Below are 20,031 nucleotides of genomic sequence, written 5' to 3' on the forward strand. Positions count from 1 at the left end.
TCTAAAGATGGGAAGAGTCTTGTCCTAGAGAGCACAGCAGGAAAATTTTCCAATTCTCTTGTTTGATTCTTTTCTTCCTTGGGGCTATGAGACATCAGGAGGTAATGGTCACGAATCACAGAGGACAACTTGCTGAGACAGAAATTGCAACTGATGTCTGGAAATTGTTGCCCTCTGGTCCAATAGTGAACTCATTTGGCTTCAACCATCTCTTTCCCCAGCTCCCCAATCTTGTGAGTTCCACATTGGACAATTGCTTCATGGCATTTAAAAAAATTGTGAAAAATTCCAGTATCCCAAATCAAGTTTTCAGTTGGCTGCTGGTATCAGAATTAATGAAATTATTTAAAAGGTTGTCATTACTGGAAGGCATTGATATAGCATAGAGTATCAATATTTTCATCATTAATGACTATTCTCTTTGGTTATCAAAGTAACGTATATTACTCAAGCATTGTTCAACATAAGTGTCTCAGGATATCCATTTAAGAAAGGAAATGTTGCAATAAAAGTTTTTTCTGAGACTTTGTCAATAAGAAAACTCTAGAAGCATGCATTTCTGTCATTGCCTGAGACAAAGCTTCAATTTAATAATCATCAAAATCTGACCAATATGTTTAAATAAGGTTACTAGTGGTTATTTTATTCCTTGGGCTTTTTTGAAAGGCAACAAACAGTCTTAAAAATTCTCCTCACAGAATTTCTACAGCAATATGATTTTTGTGAATCTGCCCTATTCTAGTTGACTTCCTGTGAAAAAGGAGCAAAGAGCAAAGGGAGGCATGAGGGAATTATCTGGGGCTATGTGACATATTAATTTGGTTATCCCTCACTTTGCTGTTTAGCAAAGATCTTGAAGTATATTACCTGAGTGATCTTTGGTCATGAAGTCAGTCTTTTGGTGTGATTGTCTATAATTAAAATTTTTATGATTGAGCAGCATTACAGTCTTCCTTTAGTAGTATCTGGCATGGTCAGAGGAGAGCTGTTTACTTTCAGCTTTATATATATATATATATATATATATATATATATATATATATATATATATTTTTTTTTTTTTTTTTTTTTTTTTTTAATTCACATTTTCCTCATGGGATTGTCATCTCAAGAACAACTTCTTTAAAGTCATGTAGTATAACTCTTCAGATATTAGACTCATTTTGTCCCGCCTGAATTCCTTTCTCTTGCGGTTAAAAAAAATTCAAGGGTCTCAGATGAGTTTTACTTCCTGTGTCCCTTTTAAACTCTGTGCTTAGCTTCTTCGTTTTGTTTCTGTACGTTTCTGTACGTTTGTTTCAGTACGCTGGGAGCGGTCCCTTGGAGCCATCGTAAGACAGAAGAATCAACCCATGACCCCTGAGGGGGTGAAGGCTAATTGGAAGAAGATCTGTGACTTTGAGAACGCCACCAAGCCTCAGAGAATTCAAGGTAGAGGCCCAGATCCCTTCGCTCCTGGCTGGGGAGCCAGAGGCAACAAAGCATTCTCTTCTCTTAGGGACCTGTCTTCTGTTTTTAACTAGTGAGTGTTTTTTGCACCAGGAGCGATTAGAACTCTTCAGATTTAAGATATGTATGTCAACCCCCACTGTCACTTTTTCTGTTTTGTTTTGTAATCCTGTGTTTTGGGTGTATGTCCGGGTGGGGGATAGTACAAGCTGTTCACCCTTCCGTGCTTCCTCCCTGATGATTCGGGTTTCAGAGTCTTCTCTTACCTAACCAGTCACTGCTTACCTCACCTGGTTTTTCTCTGTTTCCCAAAAAGTTCACATAGGCCAGTTTTATTTAGGTTTAGCTCTTTTCTGTCTAATGAGTAAATTTTGTGTTGTTTTATCCCTTCGTCTTTGCTGCTGTGTCTCACCCTTCTAAAATGCCCTTTCCTGGGGTGCCTGGGTGGTTTAGTCAGTTAAGCGTCTGCTTCTTGATTTCAGCTCAGGTCATGATCTCACAGTTTTGTGAGTTCGAGCCCCACGTCAGCGTAGAGCTTGAGATTCTTCCCTTCTCTCTGCTCCTCCCCTGCTCTCACTGTCTCTATCTTTCTCAAAAATAAATGAGAAGAAACTTCAAAATGCCCCTTCCTGCCTTTATCACCTGTGCTGACCCGAGTACTTCTCGTAAAATCAAAACTCAAGCCCTGGATGTTCAACCAAACCTCCCCAGATATTTCAGGCTACATTGATTTCTCTCTTAGCTGGACTCTGACCACTTAGCATCTCCTCAGAGCTGCTTTTGTTTCGTAAATATGTGGTTTCTTAACTGCACAGTAAGGTCCTTTGGAGGTGGAGACTGTGTCTTGGAGGTACTTCTTTTGTGTTTGGTGCTCGCTTGGAGCCAAACTCAGAAAGGATTCAGCAAATGCTTACTCCTTGGAATTATCGAGCTGTCTATGATTTGCCATAGGAATAGACAACCAGCAAAAGGCACGTTGTTTTTTTCTAGTGTAACTCACATATGCATGTAGTATATGAAGTTTATTTTTACTTATTTACCTATTTTTTTAGTATATGGAGTTTAAACGACTCTTCTGGGAAAGATAATGATTCAGGGTTATTTTGTAGACAGATCTTTTTTTTTTTTTTTTTTTTTTTCCCTCTTAGTAATTTTATATTCAGTGTTTGGTAGGGGAATATATCTCAAAAAATGACTATTCTTGTTTTTTTTTCCTCCTTAATGACACTTTCCTGCCTGCTGGTACCCTCATTGAAATTTTCATTATGCTCTTTCTCAACCAGATGATAGCACGATTGTAATGTCATTAATGGTAGCATTTCCTGTATTCCGTATTTTTCTGTTTGTGATGAATTTAGCCTGTGAATGAGTCACCCATCATTGAAAATGAATGAAAGGAAAAAGAAAGAAGTACATTAAAAACTTTCCTCTGATGTCCAAGTTCCACTGTATTGCCTTAAAAGTATTCTAAAGAAAAAGCTAAATGAATTACGTAATTCTAAATGAAAATATACCTCTGAGTGTTAGAAGTAGAGTTAGAAGAAACATGTCACATTTTTCTGTAGAACTGATCATGGCTTACAGATAATGGAACTAAATCCCAGAAAAGTGCCGTAACTGGCCCAAGCTTTCTCAGTGTTTGAGCCACATTAACTCAGGTTGCCCGTGTCTCTGTGTGTCCTTTCAGCCCGTAGCAAGGTAAGTTTCAGTTAAAAGCCTCCTTCTGGCAGCATTCTTAGTGGGGCGGTGAGGGGAGGATTCAGAAGCAAGAAGCTGGCTGATATCCCTGGTCACACCAGTTTGTGGTTTGCTTATAGATTGTGTCCAAGGTTAGAAAGAGGCCTGTACCTGTCAGGTTTGTTAGGTCTTGGAGTCCCTGGAATCTTCTGGCATATGTGGCAGCCCCATGAGTCTCCTTTATTAACCTTTTAGACCCCAGAACAGTAGCTTCTGAACCCTGTCTGAAGTCTCTGTTCGTAATGATGGTTTTCTCTGGGCGAATTTTTATTTTTATTTTTTTTATTTTTTTTTTTAAATTTTTTTTTTCAACGTTTATTTATTTTTGGGACAGAGAGAGACAGAGCATGAACGGGGGAGGGGCAGAGAGAGAGGGAGACACAGAATCGGAAACAGGCTCCAGGCTCTGAGCCATCAGCCCAGAGCCCGACGCGGGGCTCGAACTCACGGACCGCGAGATCGTGACCTGGCTGAAGTCGGACGCTTAACCGACTGCGCCACCCAGGCGCCCCTCTGGGCGAATTTTTAGTACCGACTTCAGAGCTATCACTTGAGACGTGGGGCGGGGGGGGGGGGGGGTTCGGAGGATAATCTTGGCATTGTTCCATCCTGGAGGAGGGGTGATGATGGCGAGAAAGGGAAATTTGTTTTTCCTTCACCAAAAATTGCATGTCTCTGGACAAGGGTCCCATTTTACAGAGCTGTAAAATTGATCAAAGACATTGCAAAGCTCAGTGCCTCTTTGGAATCAAAACCCAGGAAGAGTATGTTGGACAATGGCTTGTTTTCCATTGACAACACCCAGTGATCTTTGGTCTATTTCGGAGTCTTTCACAGCTTCTTCCTTTAATAGTTTTACCTCATATATTCAGTTCATGAGTGCCTGTGAAGGTCCTGTGGCAGGCTTACTCACTGTTAGAGGAGTGATAATCGAGCACGTTGTCACTTTTCTTAGTCATGTCTTGTAACAGAAGCATCCTTGTTGTTATTACTGTTTAGAATCAGTTGGCAGTATAATTGGAGTTATAAGTAAAATCGATTCAGATGGAGGAGTTTCGACAAATCATGTGAGTCACGCAGCATCGACAGCACCATCAGGATTTGTAAGTTGGGGAGAAAAGCCTAAAAGCTGTGCCTTTTCTTGAGATCCTCTCTTTTCTTTCTTTTTTTTTTTTTTCCTTTTTCTCTTTTCTCTCATACAAAAATGTTATTTTCCAAGCTATTAGTCCATTGTTAGATAGGAAAGATAAGTGACAAGACTTTTCTTAAAATATGTACTAAATATTTATAGAATTTGAATGAACATGAGGCTAAGATGTAGCCTTATGTAACTTTTACTTTCTTTTCTTCAGTATAATTACACAAGTGTCTTTTTTTTTTTTTTTGGTAGTATTGTTGATAATTCTACTGTAGTTACTGTTTTTTCTAACTTTTTAGAAAAGGATATCTATTTAAGTGCCTCTTTTGAGTCATTTTTTTTTAGTGAAAGCATTGATAGATTGTATTTTGGAACTATTTCAACATCGCTGCAAATAAAGGACCTCCGACTGTGTAGAAATTCTGATGGAATAGTGGTTATAGCTCATGTGAAGTTTGCTGATTTATTGTCGCCTTTAAACAAAAAAATGTAGTGCATAAATAGAAATAAATCATTTGATGCATTTGGTTTTGGTGTTTTGTGACTCAGGGCAGATAGAGTGATAATGTTAACAATCTAATTTTAACCTTGAGAATATGATTGGGTTATAAATATGACTTTATCCTAGAATAGGGGTTGGCAAACTTTTCCGGGAAAGGGCCAGATAGTAGATGTTTTAGGCTTTGTGGATCACCTACCCTTCCTGGTCACATGTTCTTCCTGTTTTTCTTTTTTTTAAACCACTCTTTAAGAATGTAAAAACCATTCTTAGCTCTCAGCCCTTGTTTGTGGACTCCTGTTTTGGAATAAAAGTGATTGACAATTGGACATCATTGCTTTTTAGCCCAGTATCAACTTCACACATTAGCAAGACATATCATCACTAAGTACAAAAATACAATATCCAGTTTGATGAGGGACATTCCCAGCCAGGAACTTAAGGTAAAATCTCATTTTAACTAAAACCATTCTGAGGCCATCTAATTTACAAGCATTAAGCAGCATTTTGCTCTTTTTACATTTAATTTTATAAGTAGCTCCTGTAGGGCGATTCACTATCACTATTTATGACCTATTCATTATTATTATTATTATTATTTTGTATTTTTTAGTTTGTAATAGTTGCTGAATTAATAGGGCGTCTCATCATCAGAGATAGGAAATTTGAAAATGAGACATACTGTTAGTAAGAAGCAAATTATAAAAAAAGTTCTTATCTGTAAATGAAGTCCTTTCCCACACACTTTCTAATTGGTTTCTATTAAAATAAAATCTAATGAAACAGTTATGACACTCCATGAAATTCACCAACATGACATTCTATTCACCTGTCTTCAAAAGCAAAAACCAGGTACGTAAGCAGTTAATAGTTTTGAAAAAGTTAAAACGTTAAGGATTTGACAAAAATATCATTGAAAAAACACTCTCGTATACCTTTCTCATAGGCTGGAGCCATTGGCTATAAATTCCCTCCATTTTCTTCTGCTTACACGGAGCTGGAAACTATTATGTATGCCCTTGGCGTGGGAGCATCGGTGAAGGAGCCAAAAGATATGAAATTTATATACGAAGGAAGCTCTGACTTCTCCTGTTTGCCTACATTTGGAGTTATCGTAGCTCAGAAACCTTTAGTAGGTGGAGGGTTAGGAGAGGTTCCTGAGCTTCCGGTCAGCTTGGAAAAGGTAAGAGTAATAAGAAGCCTTTATTTTGCTTTTCTTTGGTTTCTTCAAATATGATTGATAAATGTCACATTGTTTGCGGGCACATGTATTAAAATAGTTTGACATGGTTGGTTCAGGAATAAAGATTTAGCATATCTTTGATTTTCCTTTCTGAGCATATAAGAGAAGAGACTTAGTTGAAAGGACAAGCAGAAAGAAGAAAACTGCAATTAGGTCCAGTCCTACGACCCTGACATAATGTTCTCAATCCTCTCTCTGCCATTTGCTTGCTGTTTGACCAAGGGTACAGAACTTTCCGAAGCTTTGGTTTCCTTATCTATAAGATGGATGTGATAACTCTTGCTTGATGATAGTGGTGAGGGAGCAAGCCAGGTAATGATCTGGGAAGAGTATTTGAGCCAGAGAGAACAAGTGTAAAAGGCCCTGAGGCAGATGCATACTTGGCTTGTTTTTGGAGCAGCAAGGGGGCCAGTCTGTTACAGGATGAACCGGGGCGGGGTGGGTGGGGTGGGGTGGGTGGTGGTAGGAGAAGAGGGCCTTGTAGTCATTACAAGAATTTTAGCTTATGCTCTGATTAACTAACATGGGAGACAGTCTGTAGTGCTTTGAACTGAGGAGTGATATGATCTGGCTGTGTTCACTCACAGGCTCATTTTTGCTACTGTGTGGAGAATAGATTATATGGGGGCCAAGCCGAAGCAGGCAAACGAGTTAAGAGTCTCTTATAGTAATTTAAACAAAAGGCTGGATGTGAGTCGAAGGAAAGAGGAGTCAAAGATGAAGTTTTTTGTAACTGGGATGAAATATATGCATATATGTCTCTATACATGATTTATAATTAACTATATACAATATATTTAGTATGTATAGTAGTTATATAGAACATATATATAACAAGATAGATGTATACAGTTACCTTAAGGTGGGGATGGTCAGGGGTTGGTTTTGGACAAACCTGAGATTCTCTTATACAATCCAGTAGAGATGTAAAACGGGCGGTTGAATATGTGAGTCGTGAGTTTGGGGGGTAGCGGTGTCGCTGGGGTTCTTAGACTTGAAGTGATATTTGAAGACCCAAGACTAGATGAAATCACGTAGCGTAACGTGTGAGCGTAGGTAGAGAAGAGCCTGAGCTCAGGGACCGGACGCTACAAGTGTTGAAAGGTTGAAGACATGAGGAAGAATCAGCAAGGGAGACCGAGAAGGAATGGCTGGCAAGGTATGAGCTCTGAGGAATAGCGGGAGAATGTGGTATCTGAGAAGCAAAATGGACAAGTCGTTTCAAGAAGGAAGGTGTGAACAACTGTGAGAAAGCTTTTGAGGTGGGGCATGTTTCATTTCTTGGAGTCAAGGTTCAGGTCATGAGTCCAGGGATAGCTGTTGAATTCTAGAGCTGTGAGTCAATTTCTCTGGCTTTGGTGATTGGAGGACCCATTTACTGGAGGAGCAATTCGCCCATTGCTGCTCTGAATCTGTGAGAACTTATTTTATTTGAGTATCTGATGAGTTGGGAGGGAGGCAAGAGATATGGACCAGGCAGTTTGTTGTTTTAGTCCCTGCCCCATGGTATTTGCTGCATACAGTTCTGTTTGAATAATTGAAATGCAAACAGTTAAAGCAAATGTTTCAGAATTCTGCACTTGTACTCCTTCAGAGTCAGGAGGAGTTGGAAAAATCATGAATGGTGTTCAGAATCTGTGGCCAGAAATAATAGCCCTCTTGAATTGAAATCCCTGTCTTCCCACCTTGAGTGTCCAGGCCATTTGATATGGTGGGCCATCCTCCATTTGTCTCATTTTTTCTCCTTCTGGGTTCGGAGGAAGACAGAATTAAAGGTGTCCCATGGCAGTGGGGTGTGGTCATTTGAGTATATGGGTCAGAGTTTGTTTTTTCTGTCTTATTATTTTCCTACATATATTGGTGTATTTTTGCTTCCATACATTGAGGTTAAGTGTTACACAGTGTCCTTAGTATCTACTGATAGTTAATTTATAAGATGCATCTATGTCTATTTTTGTATCTATAGATAATTTGTAAGATATCACACTAAGGAAATACGGACAATGATAGTGCTTTGAACATGGTTGTAATTACTTTGAACATGGTTGTAATACTCTCCTGTGTTTTAGTTGAGTTGTTTGTATTTGGTACATGTGATTTGAAATTCATTTAAAACTTTTATTTTATTTTATTTTAATTTTATTTTTAAATATTTTATTTATTTTTGAGAGAGAGAGACATAGCAAGAGCAGGGGAGGAGGGGCAGAGAGAGGGGAAGACACAGAATCTGAACCAGACTCCAGGCTCTGAGCTGTCAGCACAGAGCCCGACACGGGGCCTGAACCCACAAATCGTGAGATCATGACCTGAGCTGAAGTCGGAGGCTTAACCAACTGAGTCACCCAGGAACCCCCAATTTTTTTTTTTTTAATTTTAGAGAGAGAACGTGTGTGAGTGAGGGAGAGGGGTGGAGAGAGAGAGAGAGAGAATCTTAAATCTTAAGAAGGTTCCATGCTCAGCACAGAGCCCAATGCAGGGCTCCATCCTATGACCCTGGGATCATGGTCTGAGCCAAAATCAAGAGTTGGGATGCTCAACTGACTGAACCACCTAGGCACCTCCAATTTATCCATTTTTATTCAACAGATATATATTAATTACCCTTTATGTTCCAGGCACAGTGATAAGCCCTGGAAATATAGCCTAGTTTAGTGTTTGCATCAGTAAGTAATCCATAATTACCAGTCAGTAAGGATTTATGAATGTCAAGAAAGAACACACAGATACCTTTTCTGCTCCAAAAGATCTAACAGTCTTTAGATTGGGAGGCTGATTATTTCTGAATATGATTGATTATGATTATGATTAAGAAGTAGAAGCCAAACTGAGACAGATAATTTGGGGGGAGTACTGATGTGAGCAAGCGGCCAGTGAAATATCACTTGTGATTAGCCATATTCATAGCAGAGCTTGTGGAACAGGAAAGTCGGCCAATAAAATTTTGTTTACCCTAACATAGGTTCTCCATGGGGAGCAGTACTTGGAGTTGTATAAACCACTTCCCAGATCAGGTGAGTTCCTGATACATGGATTCCTTAATTGTACCCTGATTTTATTTCCTGACTAACCTTCCAAACTGTGTCATTGTGTTAAACTGGCACAGAGTGACTTTATTTTTTTTTATTTTTTATTTTTTTTAATGTTTATTTATTTTTGAGACAGAGAGAGACAGAGCATGAACAGGGGAGGGGCAGAGAGAGAGGGAGACACTGAATCTGAAACAGGCTCCAGGCTCTGAGCAGTCGGCACAGAGCCCGACGCGGGGCTTGAACTCATGGACTGCGAGATCGTGACCTGAGCCGAAGTCGGACGCTTAACCGACTGAGCCACCCAGGCGTCCCTAGAGTGACTTTAAATAAGTCATATCGCAAGGCGTGGATATGGATTAGAATAGATTGATGTGAAGCAGGACCTATTTTGGTGACCTTAAGCTTTGTCCTTGAATAGTCTTGTTTATTAAATTATCTCGAAATACTAACAGTGTATTTCTAATGATACAGGTGTCATTAGCAACTGAAAAAGCATCTCTGTTGTATACATGTGTTCTAAACTTAGTAATTGTATATAGGCAGCTATGATTCCTATGAATAATGGTTTTTGATTCTTTTCTCAGGTATTTATGTTGGTAGCAATTTTCATAAAGGCAAGCGCATTAAAAGATAGAGGATTTGTTGTAATTAACTATTCCTGTTTTCTTTTAGAGTAAGTAAAATCAGGTCTGCCTTAATAATGAATTTTCTTCTCAGGAGTATCCTACTCGTTCAGTAAAGCTGCTTTTCTTATTCTTTGACTATAGTTTGATAGATTTGTTTCAGTGCTCTAATGTCAGCATATTGTCTAATTAAATACTGACCACATAAGGTGGTAAAATACCAAAAAAAGGGCTTATTTATCATTTCGCCTTATGTAACATGCAGGTCAGCAAGAAGCTAGAATCCTCCTTTCATGTTTTTCCAAAGCTTTTTATTTTACCAAAAAAATGTATGAGATTCTCACTGTTTCAATTTGAATAGCCTTATTTCAGTGTTATAGCAGAAGTTTTCACACAACCGTTTTTATCTGAGGTGATGTGTGGTGACTGCCTTCATCAGACATCCGCTGCTTACCTGCCATGGACAAGGCAGAGTTTTCAGTTTTAGATACATTTTCTAACCTGGCTACCTACTGAAACAGCCTGTTACTACGTTAAGTTACCTGTTATTTTAAATGAAATAGTGTCTGGATCCCCACCGTGGAGGTTTTGTGTGCACGCGTGCATCGTGTGCGGGCATGTGGCGGTGGCACTGGTGGCCAGGGCAGAGGCCAGGAGGCTCCCTCTGTCTGGCATGTGCCAGTCACTCGACCGTGGGCTCCCTTGGGAACCATTGTTACAAGGAAAGTACGAATGTGTAAGGTAGATTTTTGCCTTTAGGGATTTTAAATATCAAGAGAGAGACACAGGCATATACTCCAAAATGATTATACCTGGAAAGTGATATGAATAGGAAGGTGTGGCAAATATTTTTCTTAACTTCGTGTACCTCCTTAGCGTCAAGTTACGTTTCTCATGAATTATTTTTCTTCAGTAGCTTCTGCGCATTTTCTTTAAGTACTTTTATTTTTAATTTTTTAAAAAAAAATTTTTTTTTTTCAACGTTTATTTATTTTTGGGACAGAGAGAGACAGAGCATGAATGGGGGAGGGGCAGAGAGAGAGGGAGACACAGAATCAGAAACAGGCTCCAGGCTCTGAGCCATCAGCCCAGAGCCCGACGCGGGGCTCGAACTCACGGACCGCGAGATCGTGACCTGGCTGAAGTCGGACGCTCAACCGACTGTGCCACCCAGGCGCCCCATTAAAGCTACCTCTCTAATGCCTCTCTAATATGAATATTCAAAATTCGAGATACTTGTGGTTTGGAATCTCTTTAAACTACAGAAAGCTAAGGTACGGCTACTATTTATAATCTTCCTGTGAAACCCAGCAGGTGATGAGACTCAGGACCACAAGCATCAGGAGACTGATGTCAGCGTCTCTGTCTCTCTCACTGGATTTGTCAGCTTCATTGGTACTGTCAGAGGCCGTGTGACTCCTCCTGGGGATAAAAAAAAGAAGCATTAGATGGAGGACAAGAAACCTAATAGCAGCCCTTTGTGTCCATTGTGAACTAGACCATGGTCTAGTTCAGGCTATGCTGGTCTCCAGATTTTCTGGGTATTAGAAGTTTGATCTTTATTGTGTTTCTACTTGATGTTTCAAATGTAGTGACTGAGGTATTCTCTTTCCTTTTAATGTTGAATGATTTAACAGTACCTTGAAAACTATATCAAAGCATAGCTTTTAGTTTTGCTGAACTTACAGTGGAGATTTTGTTAAATTCTCTCATATCTTAATATAATGATCTTACGGTCTTTTTAAAAACAGATGATTGATTGATTTCACCGTTCATTTCAGGAAACTTAAAATGTGAAGCTGTTATTGCCGATGTCCTAGATAAAGGATCTGGTTTAGTAATTCTTATGGATGGTAAGTCACTTTTAATTCTTACAATAATATTGTTAGATTGACAGGCCTCGTGTGTGTCATGTGGTGCTTCACCATAGAAACTGATCGGTACGTTCACATTCATCTTCCAGTTTTCGAGAAACCAAGATAACGATCAGCGTTCTAAAAATTTTATAAGCTCTCAGGAAATAAGCGAGGATGAGGCAAAGGAGCAGGTTAGGGTAGCGGTGGGAAGAGTGGGGCATTTCAGGGGATTTGAGACCACATGACCAGAGCACAGAGGTGCAAACTGTGGCTGGTACAGAGAATGTAGTGGCGGACTGGAGTTTGGACTTGGCAGGAAGGAACACATCGACAACCATCACTGGATAATTAGTATTGTAGATACTCTTGTCTTTGTTCGCTCTTTGGAACTCTTTGGGACGTATTTGGCTCTCAATCATTTTCATGAATGGTGGTTAAGTTCCTAATGTTGTGCATTCAAGCCTCTTGAACTCAAATGTGGTTTAAACACCACAGCCATATTTTATTTGCAGTGGGAAAAAAAAGGTTATAGTAGTTTAGTAAAGGTTGACATACTAGTAATTAAACATCAGCTCAAGATACATTGCTTAAAATTTATTTATTCTGAAGTTTAAGAAGAAATAGATATTGAGGCACCTGGGTGCTCAGTTGGTTAAGCATCTGTTTGACTCTTGATTTCAGCTCAGGTCATGATCTCATGGTTTGTGAGATCGAGCACCACATTAGGCTCTGTGCTGACAACAGAGTCTGCTTGGTTCTCTCTTTGCCTCTCCCTCTGCCCCTCCCCTGCTCATACTCTCTCTCTCACACTCTCTCTCTCTCTCTCTCTCTCTCTCAAAATAAATAAATAAACTTAAAAAAATTAAAAAAAAAGAAGAAATAGATCTTTGTTGTCAAAAATTTTGGAAATAAATTAGAGTGGGAAATATGATATTGTCTGATAGTTGGAATATAGGCTTCATCATCTTTGTCCTAAATACACGGAAGGTCATACTGTATATGCTGTGTAGGAACTTGCCTTGTTTTTACTACATAATATGTTGAGAACATTTTTGATGCTCTTAAATATTCTCCTACTACATTATTTCTGTCAGCTCATAGTATTTCATAGTATGTCTGTTTTTTTCCTCTTTCTGTCATTCTTGTCTTCCTCTTCTTCCTTCTCCCCTTTCTGTTTTAGATTTTTATTTTTTTATTTAAAAAAATTTTTTTTAATGTTTATTTATTTTAGAGACAGAGAGAGCACAAGTGGGGTCAGGGCAGAGAGAGAGGGAGACAGAATCTGAAACAGGCTCCAGGCTCTGAGTTGTCAGCACAGAGCCCGACAAAGGATTCAAACCCATGAACCATGGGGTCATGATCTCATGACCTAAGCTGAAATTGGACACTCAACTGATTGAGCCACCCAGATGCCCCATGTTTTAGATTTTTGTGTTTGTCATTCCAGAAGTTGGCCAACATTTGGCTGCAACTATCCTAGTTTTCTTTTTTCTTTTTTTTATTATTATTTTTAAAGTTTATTTTGAGAGAGCGAGAGAGAGAGAGAGAGAGAGAGTATCAGAGTTGTGGGAAGGGCAGAGAGAGAGAGAGAGAGAGAGAGAGAGAGAGAGAGAGAGAGAGAATCCCAAGCAGGATCCACGTTGTCAGTGCAGAGCCTGACATGGGGCTCAATCCCACAAACTGCGAGATCATGACCCAAGCCAAAATTTAGAGTCAGGCGCTTAACCAACTGAGCTACCCAGGCACCCCTCTCCCAGTTTTCTTTTACTCTTCTCCCTGAGCTACCAGACATGTGACATACCTCAGAACAAAGTTTCTGCAGTAACCTTAACTTTCATTTTTACTATTTTCTCTTGACCCACTCCATTTAGTTAACTACAGCTTGATATTGGGTAATAATGTATTAGAATTTGTACGCAAAGTGCAAATGAAATCAGATATCCAATTTCCTGTGTAATACAGTTAAAAATCTTATTTTAATACAAATTGCCATGACCTTCCTTATTTTTTGTTATAATTAGATTTTTTTCTTTTGTGTGCAGTTCAAAGTCATATTTCTAATTTTCTAGAGCTGGAGATAGAGTTCTCACACCCTCACTAGGAAGTTAGTAGAAAGAGGGACAGCTGTCCTACATTCATTCATTATTTGCTTACTCATTCACTGACTCGTATCATTTATTCATTACTCATTAATTAAAAAAAATTTTTTTTTAATTAGTTTTCTTTACTTTTGAGAGGCAGAGAGAGACAGAGTGTGTGTGAGGGAGGGGCAGAGAGAGAGGGAGACAACAGAATCCGAAGCAGGCTCCAGGCTCCGAGCTGTCAGCACAGAGCCCGACGCGGGACCCAAACTCACGAACTGTGAGATCAAGACCTGAGCCGAAGTCAGTTGCTCAACCGACTGAGCCACCCAGGCGCCCCTCATTACTCATTAATTTAATAAATATTGGTTAGGTGCTTTTTCTGTCCCAGGTACCATTCTGATTGCTAGGAATATAATGGTGAGCAAGACCCATGATTCTGTCCTCCTGAAGCTTATACCTTGATCTTCACTTCTTCTTTTGTATTTCAGGTTCTTTTTTTTTCAAGTATTTTTTTTTAAATTTTAGATTTATTTATTTATTTTGAGAGAAAGAGAGATAGAGAAAGAGAAAGAAAGTGAGAGCAGGGGAGGGGCAGAGAGAGAGGGAGAGGGCGAATTACAAGCAGGTTCCGCACTGTCAGCACAGAGCCTGATTGTGGGGCTTGCACTCAGGAACTGTGAGATCGTGACCTTAGTGGAAATCAAGAGTCGGATGCTTAACCAGCTGAGCCACCCAGGCGCCCCTCTTTTTTTTTGTTTTTTGTTTGTGTGTGTTTGTTTGAGACAGAGAGTTCGAGCAGGGGAGGGGCGTCTGAGCCACCCAGGAACCCCTCCAGGCTCTTTTTGAGTCCTTTGGCAGAATGTTGGAATGTTTGAGAGTGTTGGATACCTGCACTGTATAGTGGGATTTTGTGAAATGTTTGAGATGGAGAGAGTTAAGATAGGATAGGCAGTTGGGGAGATTGAAGAAGAGGAGAGAGAAACTGCTGTTTCACAGTCAAGAGAGGGTATATGAAGGTCCTCTTCACTCTGCCTTCTAGAGACTGGTAGTGAAGAAATTGAAAGATGCTTTATAAACGAAACTTGGGCATCTTTAAGTTATCAGACCTTCTAGTGACTACTTTTTGTTTTTGAAACTTTTAAAGGAATTGCTAATCATGTCTTGGTTAACTGGTTATGTCTTTCAATAATAACTTCCTTTATTTTTTCTTTCATTTGCTTTTCAGTCTATTCTTATTTTGAGAAGGAACTTATATGTTACAATCAGTTCTCTCTCTTCCTCGTTGGCTGTGGAGGCATTGGTGGAAAACGGACGTCAGACAAAGTCAAGGTAGGCTATTATAAGCTTTATAAGCAAAATATATGGGTATGTAAGTATCTGTATGTATATTTTGAACTTATCATATTACCATAGGTGTGATTTAACAGAGTAGATCCTCAGTAATTCACACTTCTTTGAATCAGAGTATCTTTGAATTAATTGAAAGAGCTACGTATGTTTGCATATTTTAATATATAACACATATTTGTAGAGGAGTCTGGCTGACATAAGTGTAATGTACCTGAGATAATTATGGGAACGTTTTTACTTTCTTCTACAGACTTTGCATCACCCAGAAGTCTTTAGGAAAACCTAACACATGCGAGTCATCCTTGTATAAAATAAAATCTTTATTCATTAAATGACTTAAGCACTTGTCTTGTGTAAGACGATTCTAGTTACTCTTTAGTTCTCAAATTCTACCTAAAAACATTTTTTTTTCTAAAAATATTTTATAACTTGGACATTACTTTTCATTTAACCTGGCCTTTACTTCCGATTTATTTGAGGTAACGAGATTATAATGTTGTAAACATTCTGGATAAATGGAAGTACGCTTAAAGCAGTATTGAGAAACTGCTTCTGGAATGATGGTGTGAGGAGTCCCCTGGACCCTCTCCCCATTGAGTCAGCTATAACATCATAATGGGTGAAAGTTAAAACAAAAAGAAAACCATTTAAAGTATCTGGAGATTGTCCTCAGGGCATATAGCAAATTAGGAAATATTTATTCAAGGAAGTCTTTATCTTGGTAAGACCATTGAGAATCTGTGGCATTTGAGCCACGGCTTTCTCCTTTTTCCCCTCATCGCTGGGCTCAGCATAATGGCAGTTCCACTCTCGGCATGTGTAGCCCAAGCACAGGATCCCTTGTCCCTGCTCCCAGAGCAGGCTATCCTCCCAGCAAGAGCAGGTCACCAGATTTTCTTATGCCTCCCACAGCCCCCAGCTTGTGTTGTTGAAGCTCTGTTCCAGGTAGAAGTGGCTAAGAGTTACAGCATTCTCGTTCTCTACCCGGCCTCCACATGTAGAGTGGAAACTCTGCTCCACACATGGTAGTATGAGAAGACTGAAGGACCCAATCCCTCTTGCCCCCACTTGCCCACAGGGTGAGGAAAGCTGAGGAGGCCAGAAGCTATTACCCCTGCCCAGCACAACTTCTTGTAGAGTGAGGATGTCACTTGGAGATGAGTGGGCCACTATCCTTGCCCCTACTTCTACGGCAGTGGAGGAGAGGTTTCACCCAGGCACTGAGGCAGCCTGTAATAATAGAGATCTCTGAAGCTCATCCCAAGGAATAGAGTAGTTGAAAGTTCAAAGGTAAGGGTGCCCACAGATATTAAGTTACTTTAGATTAACAACCAAGAGGAACCTTGTAGCTCCATGAGAACAATAAGCTAACAACCAGCCCAACTAGAAGTTTTCTAGAGAGAACCATGGAAAGAGAGAGCTAAGAAGAGCCCTCATGGGATCATGACAAAAACTGGCCTGACTTTAATTAGATCAGACTGTAGAGTGATTTATGCCCCAGGGCATTATTGAAAGTAATAGAGCAATCATCTGGCGATTAGTGGAGCCTAACGGTTGGGTATGATACCAAATGAGGCAGACACTTGAGCAGAGAGGTCAGGGAGAGAGAGTCACAGAGAACCCTGGTGAATAAACCCACTGTTATCCCTGGGTAACTGACTGTGTTCTTGCCCATGGCTATACCTCTGAGGAGCCACACCAGAAGTTGCTCACTATTGGGGAAATAGACTTAGCTGAAATAATCTAGCCAAGGCACCACACAAATAAATAAATTAACAATAACCACAAGCCTGTCACAGGGAAAGGAGGTCAATATCCTGAGTTGTGTAATAGGTTATCTAAAATGTCTAGTCATCAACAAAAAATTACAAGACATGCAAGAAACAGGAGCACATGACCCATAGACAGGAAAATAAAACCAGAACAAAACAGGCAATAGAAACTGCCTTTGAGAGGACTTTGTAGACAAAGACTTCAAAGCAGCTCTTCTAAATGTGTTCACAGAATCAAAGGAAAGCACACTTAAAGAAGTAAAGTATGATGACAGTGACTCATCAAGTAGAGAAAATCAACAAATAGAAATTATGTTGAACAACCGAATAGAAGTTTTGGAGCTGAGATTACAATAAGGGAAATGAAGAATTTTCTAGAGCACTCAATAGTAGATTTTAACTGGCAGAAGAAAGAATCAAAAAGCCTGAAGATCTTTCTCTCTGTCTTTCTCTCTCTCTCTCTCTCTCTCTCTCTCTCTCTCTGTCTATCTGCAGAGACAAAAAAAGATGAAAAGAAAAAGAAGTCTTAGTGAAATGTGGGGTACCTTAAGTATAGCGAGATGCATGTAATGGAAAGACCAGAAGGAGAGGAGAGAGAGAGAGAAATAGAAAAAATAATTGAAGGAATGATGGTTTTGATGAAGAACATTAATCTACACATGCAAGAATCTGAACCAACTCCAAATAGGATATAGATGCAAAGAGACCCGCACTGTTAGTAAAAAGTATATTTAAAGATTAAATCAATGTAGGTGTGAATTGTTTGTCTAGTTCTTATAGTTATTATCATCTTTTGCACTGGGAAAAGGGTCTTTACTTCTTTCTCCTTGGTGGCCCAGGGAATGGATCTGGTTGTATAATTCCTTTCGTTAAACAGGGTCATTTCAGGGAAATCACAGCATAGATGAGGCTAGCAGTTATGAGATTTTGAATGTTATCTCCTGAACAGAAATTTTTTTTTTTTTTTTTTAAATTTTTTTTTTTCAACGTTTATTTATTTTTGGGACAGAGAGAGACAGAGCATGAACGGGGGAGGGGCAGAGAGAGAGGGAGACACAGAATCGGAAACAGGCTCCAGGCTCCGAGCCATCAGCCCAGAGCCCGACGCGGGGCTCGAACTCCCGGACCGCGAGATCGTGACCTGGCTGAAGTCGGACGCTTAACCGACTGCGCCACCCAGGCGCCCCCAGAAATTATTTTTAAAAACATTTTATCTAACTTGCAGATTTTATTATACTGAAACATGGTTGTTCATCAAATACTAATCTGAGTAAAGAGAGTACCAATTACTTTGTTAGTATTTAACCTGTGATGTTTTTTGGTTTCAGGAAGCTGTAGCCGTGCCTAATAGACCTCCTGATGCTGTACTTACAGATGTCACCTCACTTAATCAGGTGAGATTGTGCTTTTTGAAAAGCGATAAAGCCACCTGACTGCTGGCTCTTGAATATATAACTCTGATATCCTATAGTTTTGTGAGTCCAAACGTAGGGCTTTGTCCTTGAACATGTTAAAGATTAAGGGTATATTTCCATAGTTGTAATCTGGTGTTTCTACATTTTTGCTCATTAGATTTTTTTCTCCACCATAAATCAAAAGAAAATATAGAAAGACTTTTCACATGTCACCTCAGGAAGCATCCTGCTTTGCTGGGCAGTGCTTAAAGACACTGCCTAACTTAGTAGTGAAGAATTTCATTCAACCCCTAATGAGCAGGAGGAGAAGAATTAAAAGGCAAATTTTGGTCACCCTTTCCTCTTTCAGGAAAGAAAGTTGAGCTACTTTGCTTGGAAACAGATTATTATTATTATTTTTTTAATTCTTTTTTAATGTTTATTTTTGAGAGAGAGAGAGAGAGAGAGAGCAAGCATGAGTAGCGGAGGGGCACAGAGAAAGGGAGACCGAGAATCTGAAGCAGGCTCCAGGTTCTGAGCTGTCAGCACAGAGCCTGATGTGGGGCTCAAACTCACAGACTGTGGGATTGTGACCTGAGTCAAAGTCAGACGCTTAACCGACTGAGCCACCCAGGCACCCCGGAAACAGATTATTTTATGCCAGCTTTAGTAGATGGGCAAAATAAAGCATCTTAGGAGGGGTAGGTGATTTAATGTCTTTTTTTGGGCATAAATAATTTGTTTTCTGATGGAGGAGATAAAATGCCCTATCAGTTGACAAATTTTTTGAGCATGCAGACATTTATTTAAGAAACAGAAGGTAACCATAAAGATGAGAAAAGCCACTTTGTGTTTGAGAGTCCCCAAAGATTCTTCCCCACAGTGGCCAGAGGAGTAACCATGCAGGTATAGAACGAAAACATAAAGCTCTGAAGATACACTGTGAGGGAGCTACTGTAATGACAGCAAATTATTTATAAAGTATATGTGGTTTTTGATACTAACTTTGATATGCTTGATATGAGAACTTACGCAGGATTTCTATTTGCTGGCAAATAGAAATATAATTTCACGAGCCAGAAAGAATTAAGATTGGTACATATTTAATTATATTTTTCTCCTGTGCTTGTATAACCAGGTGGTGGAAAGAAGAACACTTTTTTCCAGAGATTAGTTTTTGCCTCTAAATGTTTTTCCCATCCCTGTTTCTTATCAGTTTCTTATGTGTGCACTCATATTTGTGTTTAATTAAAGTTTCATAGTGAAATTAATTTTATTAAGGCACTAGAAAGAACAGAAAAGGACTTCGTGGTTTCATGGTTCACAAAACCCCACAGTGCTCCCTTATTATTCTGGAGTTACTGAAATGATGAAAGGTATCTGCTGTAGATAAGAAAAGCTGAATAGTTTGCAAGGCTTGAATTTCTACACACAGTAAGTAGAGAGACTTTTTTTTCTTTTCCTCTTTTTCAGAGTAGAACTTTTCGTTTATTTTCAGCAGAGTTCTCTTTTGCTGTGTGACAAAGGGCAGTTTTTAAGTTAGCAAATTTTTTTTTATTAAAAAAATTTTTTTTAACATTTATTTATTATAGAGAGACAGAGAGAGCATGAACATAGGAGGAGCAGAGAGAGGAGGAGACACAGAATCTGAAGGAGGCTCCAGGCTCTGAGCTGTTAGCGCGATGCAGGGCTAGAACTCATGAACTGCAAGATCATGACCTGAGCCAAAGTTGGACTCCTAACCGACTGAGCCACCCGGGCGATCCTAGTTAACAAATATTTTTTGTATAAATAATGGGCACCTGTCATTTGACAGAGCATTTTAGTCTCATGTGGTCATTTGAAAATCTCACGAGG

At 39.4% G+C, this 20,031-nt stretch overlaps 1 protein-coding gene across 3 annotated transcripts in view; it reads left to right on the plus strand.

Moving 5' to 3' along the window:
- The window catches only part of HSD17B4 (hydroxysteroid 17-beta dehydrogenase 4), an 84,961-nt gene that overhangs the window by 32,513 nt on the left and 32,417 nt on the right, over positions 1-20,031 (plus strand). For 2 of the 3 annotated variants that reach the window (XM_047861588.1, XM_047861604.1), the window contains exons 11-17: positions 1,303-1,431; positions 4,186-4,289; positions 5,770-6,006; positions 9,026-9,077; positions 11,500-11,571; positions 14,884-14,987; positions 18,109-18,174. In XM_047861588.1, coding sequence (XP_047717544.1) covers positions 1,303-1,431; positions 4,186-4,289; positions 5,770-6,006; positions 9,026-9,077; positions 11,500-11,571; positions 14,884-14,987; positions 18,109-18,174 — 764 coding nt within the window. The remainder of the gene's footprint in view (positions 1-1,302; positions 1,432-4,185; positions 4,290-5,769; positions 6,007-9,025; positions 9,078-11,499; positions 11,572-14,883; positions 14,988-18,108; positions 18,175-20,031) is intronic. The other variant, XM_047861594.1, reaches the window with a different exon arrangement.

This window comes from Prionailurus viverrinus, chromosome A1 (genome assembly GCF_022837055.1).
Source record: "Prionailurus viverrinus isolate Anna chromosome A1, UM_Priviv_1.0, whole genome shotgun sequence".
Classification (NCBI taxonomy): Eukaryota; Metazoa; Chordata; class Mammalia; order Carnivora; family Felidae; genus Prionailurus; species Prionailurus viverrinus.